The 8883-nt window shown below is 57.1% G+C and overlaps 3 protein-coding genes across 3 annotated transcripts; 2 read left to right on the top strand and 1 right to left on the bottom strand.

Annotated features, from left to right (window-relative positions):
- On the bottom strand, window positions 1–850 carry VDBG_07508 (predicted protein; the record flags this gene model as incomplete). Its single annotated transcript, XM_003002003.1, has 2 exons — window positions 1–52; window positions 447–850. The coding sequence occupies 2 exons, from the start codon at window positions 848–850 to the stop codon at window positions 1–3; spliced, it is 456 nt and encodes a 151-aa protein (XP_003002049.1).
- Window positions 851–2709: 1859 nt separating this feature from the next.
- VDBG_07507 (conserved hypothetical protein) lies at window positions 2710–3957 on the top strand (the record flags this gene model as incomplete). The annotated part of the gene is made up of 2 exons (XM_003002002.1): window positions 2710–2784; window positions 3001–3957. 2 exons carry the CDS (start codon window positions 2710–2712, stop codon window positions 3955–3957), a joined length of 1032 nt encoding a protein of 343 aa, XP_003002048.1.
- Window positions 3958–4901: 944 nt separating this feature from the next.
- On the top strand, window positions 4902–8056 carry VDBG_07506 (small s protein; the record flags this gene model as incomplete). Its single annotated transcript, XM_003002001.1, has 2 exons — window positions 4902–5099; window positions 5189–8056. 2 exons carry the CDS (start codon window positions 4902–4904, stop codon window positions 8054–8056), a joined length of 3066 nt encoding a protein of 1021 aa, XP_003002047.1.
- Between the last annotated feature and the right edge of the window lie 827 nt (window positions 8057–8883).

Below are 8883 nucleotides of genomic sequence, written 5' to 3'. Positions count from 1 at the left end.
TCATTCTAGAGGTTTCTTTTGGACGGCCGATGGGACGGGGGGCGCGGGATCCCTGTGAATCGCAACGATAGCAGCTACTTTACCGATGGATGCTCTCTGCCGACCCCCACCAACCCTGGCTCGCCATCGTGGGCGGCGGGGCCACGCGATTTTCTTTCTTACGGGGTTACGACGACTGCATCTGTTCCTGTTCCTGTTCCGTATTAGGCATTCTCAACGTGGGTAAGATCCTTGGCTTCATTTCATCGCCAAGGGGACCTGTCGCTCACACTCATTTGTGAAGACCATGGGCGGGATCGCACGAGATGGCGAGTAAAAAGCGTGCAGCTGCTCGATTCTCGCAGCGAGCCCAGCCAGCTGAGCCAGCCAGTGCTGCTGTCCCAGTGCAACGTCCCAGGATTGCCAGGCGGAGTGTTGCGCGCGGCAACTCAGCGGTGATAACACACCCATCAGGCTGCATATCACCGGCGGCTGCCATTGGGCCCACAAATCCATCGGCATGCGGACCAGGAAACCAGGCCGAATGGACTTGTGTGTTTGGGCCCGTATGCCCCTGTGGTCCTGCGCTCCTGTGGTCCTGCGCTCCTGTGATCCTGCGCTCCTGTGCTCCCAGGGCGCTCGAGCGGGGTCTCGTAGTCCCGAACGGGTTGATTGAGTTGGATCGAGTGACGGGTGGATACTCTGTGATTGGCTCGCGAGGGGCTCGGTCGCTGAGCAGGGGACGAATGAGGTCGAGCGATGAACGGCGAAAACTGTCCGGCTGGTGGTTGTGTGCTTCCTGGCGGACGCTTGCCCAGGTGGTTGGAACGGACGGCAAGCTTGCCAGGGTGGTGGCGAGACGGGCCAGCATGTGCCACGATGTGCCAGACTGGGGGGGGTCTTCTCTTCGTTATCAGCATTTCTGCCGTACGTTCCCACCTTGTGGTGCCGTTCCCTTGGAAAACGCAGGCGGGGGTGGGTACGTTCCGATGAACGTCAGAATGTCCGACGTGACGTTTGTTGGCCAAGCACGTTTTGGGTGCGTAGAAGGTAGAAACCATGCCAATGGAGTCATTGAAAGTTGACGGGCCTAGGCTGAACAGCCAACCGTGCTGGCAGCTACTCGCACACGAGTGCGCAGCCCTCAGAGATGAACATCAATATGCCATCCATGTCGAACTGCAGGTGTTCGTGCTGAGGGTCGGGTGAGGGGCCACAGGGACGCCGAGCGTTCGGTCTCGACTTGATAATGACTTGGGCCCTGAGCTTTGATACACCCTCCGGCCACAAGCAAGGTGAAGGTAAAACATGTACGGTACGTTGCTTCCAGGTCAGGAGACGGCAACGAAGGATCTGGACCTGGTAGTCAAAAGTCAAAACATCGAGTTGGTTGCAGTCCCTTTTCACGCCATCTGTATTCCGGCCAGGTGCAGGTGTCTATCTGTCAAGGCGATGCGTGGGTTATCGACTGGGTGGAAGTGTACTGAAGACTGGAGACTACCTAGCGAGGCAACATGGGATTGAGGAGGGGGAGGGGGGTTATCCGAGTCCGAGTGAGGTCTGCCTGCTTCTCTTCCTTCAGACGGCAGGGACGGCCAATGGCAAGCAGTGGGGCAGGATTCGGCATACTGCGCCCCTGCCCAGGTGGTCCGCAGCTGCTGCCCTGTGGTGGTGTGGTAGTTGCCTTAGGTCCTGTGGATAGGTGAGGTAGGTGCCGCGGCCGGAAGCGGGGAATCATGGAACTGGGTGAAGCTTTCCATCTACCGTTCGGGTTCGGCTGGCGGGCCCATACCACCACTCCAGTCCAAACTGAGGAGGGCCACAGAAGAAACGGACGGCAGGGCGGGGGCGCTCTAGGGCAATTGGGGGAGGGGGGGGGCAGGGCAGGGCAGGGCCTTGAGGGCCTTTCGAACTCTGGAGGGGGAAGGGGGGGGGTGCAGGACCCTTAGTACTATGCTCGATAGGGGTCTGGTTCTGTCTTCCCTCACCTTATTACCTTAGCTAGGTACCCTAGGTAGGTATCTAGGTACTAAAGGCACCTCCACCTGCTGTGGACCCGATGTGCGCCCAAGTCCCTAGCCCACGACCGCACCTGAAAAGCCTGGCCTGGAAAGGTGCTGTGGCGGAGAGGCTGCCCCGGGCAAGACACGCTAGCGAAACATCCCAGTACTTGCTCGGCGCGCGCTTACCCACCTCACGGGTCTGATCGAGATCGATCGTCCCAAGGAACGTCGATGCACACTGAACTCTACAAGATCGCCCCCCGCCAGCATCGAAAACGTTGGCGAGTTCGACTTTCCCCTTCTGTCTTGCGAACGGCCGTAATCCCGTCGTCTGTATCCCCCTGCAAAAGAAAAAGCACCCACTTGCCCTCGCCCTCGCTGTCTCCCCCATTTATACCAACACAGGGCCCAGGCCATGCTACGTTGCCTACGCGGCTGCTCTCCTCAACCTTCTTCTTCTGCCACTTCCGCCACCTCACCACACCACCACCAACATTCTGGGTACCAGCCCACGATCAACAAACGAAATACAAACAAAGTATCTTAGTTAATTCACAGAGTGCTCAATACAGCAAAAATCAACAAATCATAATCCCGCCCTCACGGACCATTCTCGGCGTGCCATTGCTGTTCCGAGCCACACTCGATCCGACGAGATCGATTGCTCTTACAAGAAAAGCCATAGACCCCAACAGTCTGCGCATCGCGTCACAGACTACCGCTCACGATGCCTAAGCGCTCTCTCGACGCTAGCAGCACACCTGCAACGATGCCTCCGCCCGAGAAGTCTTCACAGCGAAAGGTACAGAAGCCCCCCCCCCCATGTCTGATGTACTGTCATCTCTCCCCACCTGCTTGCCGCGCTCCACCCAATGCCACCGTCATCTTGGCCATTTCCAATCAGCTACTGACACCACAGTAGACGGAGCGATCCCACGAAGAGAACCAGGAGCGTGCCTACATCGCTGCCTCGAGGCGAGCCGATCGCAGTCTCGAAGCGAGAGTCAAGTCGGCACAGATGGCCAGCGAGATCCACAAGAAGCGAACCGGCAAAGGCTTCAAGATCACGGAGCGCATCGTTCAAGCCGAAGAGATGTACGAGGAGGAGGAAGACGACATGCCCCGGTCCTACCGCATGCTCGCCGCGCACTTGCAAACCGGTTCGTCCGAGATGAACTACCGCGTCAACGCCTTTCTGGCCAATCGTGTTGCCATGGCCAGCATGGTGGCCGGACTCCGAAACGAAGACTGGCTGCAGAACCCCATCAACAAGATGTTCGCCGAGTCTTTCCCTGACGTAGGCAAGCAGGCGCAGGTCATGAACCACAGGCTCTCAAACCCCAACGACTCTGCCTACTATGGCCCCCTCACTGGGCAGAGCGCCCATCAGCCTCTGAGCCCCATGAGCCCCGCTGCCAGCATATCGCCCAGCTTTGGTGCTGTCGATTACCACGCGCCCAGCCCGTACCATGCGCCCACGCCGTCGCCCATGTCACCTCGTGACCTCAAGCATGAACAGGTTCGCTCTCCTGTCATGTCGCCAGGAGCCGCTGACCACATGTCTCCCGCACAACCGCACATGAACCCTTACGTGCAGCAAATGGGTCCCACTGATCCACTGCTGTATGACGACTCGATCTTCACCTCTGAGCTTCCGCTTGACGCCAAGATGCTGGCTGGCCCGAGCTTGGATATGAGCGACCCCTTGGCTCACCTGTTCATGGCTGGAGACTCCGCTGCATCCTTCTATCCCGAGGACCCGGTCTTCACGAAGCCGGAGCAGCGGACACAGACCGCCAAGCCCATGATGTCTACGCAGGAGTACTACGGGGCGACGCCGCAGAACCCTGGCTACCCAAGCTTTGACACGCAGCGGAGCACTGTCGGTACGCCGAGCGCTGGACTCGGAGACGACTGGAACGCCTTCATGGACTGGGACAACTGCGACGAGGCCATCCCTGAGTACCGATCATAGCCTCTGGCGGGACTGGAGCACATTGGATTCTGATGAGCAAGCGTTTGATTTTATGACGAGCATGATGTACGACCAGGGATATACCCCACACACTTATTAGAGTCTGGTTGCACGGATGGTCGGATTTGGTGCAGGGCCACGACGGGCACACCTAGGGCGCTCTCTGGCGTCTATTTTGGGATTGGGATTTTATTGTTCAGGGTTGACGACACGACAACGTCCCTCCTCCGCTGTCTGGATATTATTCCACCTCGTCACGATATTTTTGATACCCGAAGAGGAGGGGATTTCTTTTCATTTCTACACGGCCAGGAGATGAGGTCGAGAAGGAACATACGATGAGGTCGAGAAGGAACATACGATGAGGTCGAGAAGGAACATACGATGAGGTCGAGAAGGAACATACGAAAGGGACGTGCTATGCGAGGGATCAAGACGAATCATGCCAACGCAATCTGGCTCACAATATTTCGGGAGCCTTTTTGGCACGCCTATCCATCGAGGAGAGTGAGGAAGAGAAACCCTGTCGAGATGGGACCAAAAAAAAGTCATATAAACATTGAAGCATGCCTCCACAAGTGATGTCGGTGCTTTATCCTCAAGGCGATGCGACGCTAAATACTATTCATCTCAGCATTTCGGCAGTCATCAAGTCGTTGCCAGTCTAGGTGATCTACCTGATGCCTGGTCTTCCTCCACGACCCTCGAACCACTCACTCGACGTGTCGCCGTAGCCTGCATATGCAGCCTTCAGCTGTGGCTGACCCACGCGAAAGGCACCAGGTAAGCGACCGGCAAACTCGCCATCTGCTGCGCCGGCAAACGTAGCGAGGCCATCGCGTCGCTCTCACGGCTCCCGTCCGCGGCCGGCGTCATCGTCATTCATCTAGAGCAAAGCCTCCCTCCCCCCCCTTCCGAGAAGCGGAAACCCCTTCACCGAGGAAATGGCAGAGTTCGCCCTCGCGACGAGCATTCTCAGCACCATCGCCTTTGCGCTGCAGCTCTGGACCGACTCGGCCGAGATTCGGAAGAGCGGCTCGAGCATCTCCACGGCCGACTGTACGCGGCAGGCCGAAAGCCTCAAAAGCCACTGCGACAGAGTCAAATTGCTGCAGGACTCGGAAGCCGAGCTCGACGAAGCGGTACGCCCCCTCCCCCTCCCCCGTGCGACGCAGACACTTGCCACGCGGCCCAGTCCGCACCTGCCGTGACTGACCGGTATTGCGTCAAGGCCAGGATCAGGACCATCGCCGCCGAGATTCATGAGTTTGGAGATGAGCTCTCGACGCGGCTCGCCAGGTGTGCGCTTCAGCCGGGCGCGGGAGGCTGGAGGCGGTACCGAGATGTCATTGCCGTGCTCTGGCGCGGGATGCGCATGGACGCCGATGCGCAGATGCGACGGCTCGTCGCGCTGCGGAACGAGCTCCAGTCGGAGCTCCTCGTGTCGATGCTGCGCAAGGTCAGCGTCGAGGACCTGCAGAGCAAGGCGGCCTTTCGGAGCCTCGACGACGATGTCAAGGCGCTCACCCTGGGTCAACTGCAGGGCCTCGAGGCTGTCCTGACGAAGGTGGATTCCCTCGCCCTTGCGGAGGCGCAGAGACATCAGGAAATCATGGCCGAGCTTCGCAGGTGGGATCCGCTCAGCTCCCACGCCCGTCCCGCTGTTCCTCAGGACGACGACCTCGTCTGGAAGATGGATATGCTCACGGAGCTGAAGAACAGGTTGTGGTACGGCTCGATACCGCGGCGCCACGATGCCATTGCCACGGCGCATGAGAAGACGTTTGAGTGGATCTTCACCGGGCAGAAGAAGACTCACCAGTCAAACACTACGCTCATGGAGTGGATGACCGGGGGCAGCGGTCCGTACTGGGTCAGCGGGCGTGCCGGCACGGGCAAGAGTTCGCTCATGCGCTTCCTCAACGACGATGAGCGGACGAGAGAGGCATTTCAGACGTGGGCGGGCGATCGCCCTCTCGGCCTCGCGTCTTTCTACTTTTGGAATTCCGAAGCTGCCGGCGACGGTCGCCTGAAGTCGCTGATAGGTCTCTATCGTGCGATCTTGTTCACCCTCATCGAACAACACCCCAGTCTTGCCGACGTGTTCTTCCCTGATCATTTGGTCAAGGGAAGACGGTGGGACACGGATTTCCCGACCTTTATTGACATGGCGCAGGGGTTCGAGAGATTCTCGACGGCGAGCGAACTGCCTGTCGCCGTGGGGCTCATCATCGATGGGTTGGATGAGTATGAGGCACCACACAGCAAGCAAGTCGAGGCCGCTGCCATGCTGCGCCGGGCCAGCGAATCGCCGAACATGAAAGTCATCGTCTCCAGCAGACCAGAAGCTGCCTTTGAAACGGCTTTCAGGGATTCCACAAAGCTCCGTTTGCACGAACTCACCGAGGAAGATCGCCGAACCTACGTACACGACAAGCTCACGGCCGTACCACGACTCCACAACATAACGACCAAGGAGCAGCAGCGGGAGCTGGTAGATCTTGTTGTAGAGAGATCTGAAGGCATATTCCTCTGGGTGAATCTCACCGTGGCAACCCTGGTGGAGGAGATTGAGTTGGCGATGGATATCTCGCGGCTGCTGAGGGTGACCAGCGACATTCCTGGAGGCAACAAGGAGCTTGGCGCTATCTTTGATCACATGTTGCGAAACAGAATTCCGGACAAACACAGGAAACTCGGCCTTCAACTCATTCAGACCCTGAAGTATGGGTATACTCTGCCTTCGAAGCTCATTCCGTGGGTGGAAGGGGATAGGATCAGACACCCCATCACCGCAATCTTGTGCTCCTTTTTCGAGGATGACTTGCAAACGACACTCGAAATTCCCGTGAAGCCACTTACAGTAGCCCAAGCTGCTTCAAGAACCGAGATGGCCATCAACATGGTCCGACAATCCTGTGCTGGCTTGCTGGAATTCAGGGAGTTTGAAGGCGATTCCTTGCCAGGCGACCAGCCATCTGTCAAGGTCATGGAGCTTCATTATTTGCACAAAGATGTGTCCATATATCTCGAGACGGCAGATACGGCCAAAATCTTTGAAGACTCGCTCCAGGGTACCCATGGAGACATCCAGACGAACTTGCTGAAGTGTATAGTCAGCTTCATCAGGACCATCTCCGCGGAGGATCCAGCAATCGTCTCTTGGGCAGAATCCTGGATGCTCAACTCGGCATTCTGGCAACTCGTCGAGTACTCCATGCGGCTGGCTCGGGACACCGAAGAGAGGAACCCTGATCAGACCGAATCTCTCTTGGATGCCATGGATCAAGCAGTAAACCAACACTGGCAGCCAGACGGGTTCCTTGTCCCCCTGCCAGTCATGGACTCTGCGTACTGGACTAATCACTTCCCGGTTGACCGCCACTACACTGGAATGAGAGTCAATGAGACGGATGTCCAGGTCTTAACTTTTCTTTCGTTTACTGTCCAACAAGACCTGTTCTTCTACCTGCAATCCAAGCTGCGACGTCTGGGGCCAGCAGTGTTGCAGGTGCCTGGGAGGCCACTACTGCACATTGCCTGCGGCACCGATCCAACCTGGTGGCTCTTGCGAGGCAGACGCCCCGCCAGGGTAGTCAAATTCCTTCTCGACCACGGGGCTGACCCTCACGAGGTCTTTGATGGCCAGACGGCCTGGCAGGTTGCGCTCGATGTGACGCGGCGCTCCGCCACGACTTCCTTCCTCGAGCGCAAAGAGATCGGAGAGGTTCTTCTTGCACTGGTCAACGCGGGTGCTGATATCCATGCCGTCATCCACTGGACGAAGAGGCGCAAGATCAGCAAGCGAAACTGGGTCACGGACAATTTCTCTCGGCCCGCAACTCAGCAGATCAGGCTCACGTTCATGGATGCTGAACTTATGGAGCCAGGTCGATATTGCGAGAGGACTATCGGCGGGACACTATCTGCGACTGAGGAGCAGATATTGAAGGAGCTTGGAAGGAAGATTCTGGCGGTGATGGCGGAGAAGCGTACATGGAACATGGCTCTGAGACACAACATCAGGGACACCAAGGCGCGGGTGACTCACGGGGTCCAGAAGCGGGTAATGGCATTGGGCGCGGCATTCTTCAAATGATTCTATATTGCATGCATGCGAGTTCTATTCCGCTTCAACATTGATACTTGTTGCTAGTTGTCAAGCAAATCGCACCCTCCTTTCAGCCGGCGGCGCAATTCGAGTGCAGTATCTTTACAGCGCCTTGATGAGTAGCAACAATGTTCTGTCAAATCTCAAGAGATTGGGGTTCTGGCGTATCTGAGGGATGGATGTACGACATGGACACTAGACACACTCTTCAAGAGCTTCCTCTATAAACCGTATTCTCTCTGACAAGACGTATATCAGAAAGGCATCACCCTCTCCACAGCACCTCTTTCTTGTCCCATATGAATCAGCTCAAGAAGACGTCTCTTATGGAGAGAAGATTTTGTGATTCCATCTTGTATTACGTTCGGCAGCCGAACCTGTCCCCATCGAAACCCTGTAATAAACTTGACTACCACAAGCTCACGTGGAGCAATGTGCTCAACGAAATGCTCTGGATCAACCCGCAGGACCACACGCTAAGCCCAAGGAGGACCTACGTGGTGCCGAAACCTCGCATCTCAGCCGCAGCTGAAAACACCTTGGATTGGACGCAAGAGTTTTGTACATAATGCACGTGGAATCCCCATGGTCCTGTCTCTCTGAACTGCGCATCAAGATTCCTCTGCCTACTGACTGAAGCTGGACGTTCTTTGTTCCTCATTCGGATCTACTCTAACGCGCCCACCTCCGCCCGCTTGCGGTCCGCTCCCGCGCGCCGTCATGGGGTCGTGTTTTAGCAAGGAGGCTAACGAGAGCCGGAACGACGGCGCAGATCTCGATCACCCAGCTCGGCTTCCCCAGGAAAAGGTTGTTCC

The sequence above is a fragment of the Verticillium alfalfae genome, genomic scaffold (genome assembly GCF_000150825.1).
Source record: "Verticillium alfalfae VaMs.102 supercont1.10 genomic scaffold, whole genome shotgun sequence".
NCBI lineage: Eukaryota > Fungi > Ascomycota > Sordariomycetes > Glomerellales > Plectosphaerellaceae > Verticillium > Verticillium alfalfae.
Note: the sequence above shows the minus strand (reverse complement) of the source record. Positions and strands in the feature narration are given on the sequence as shown.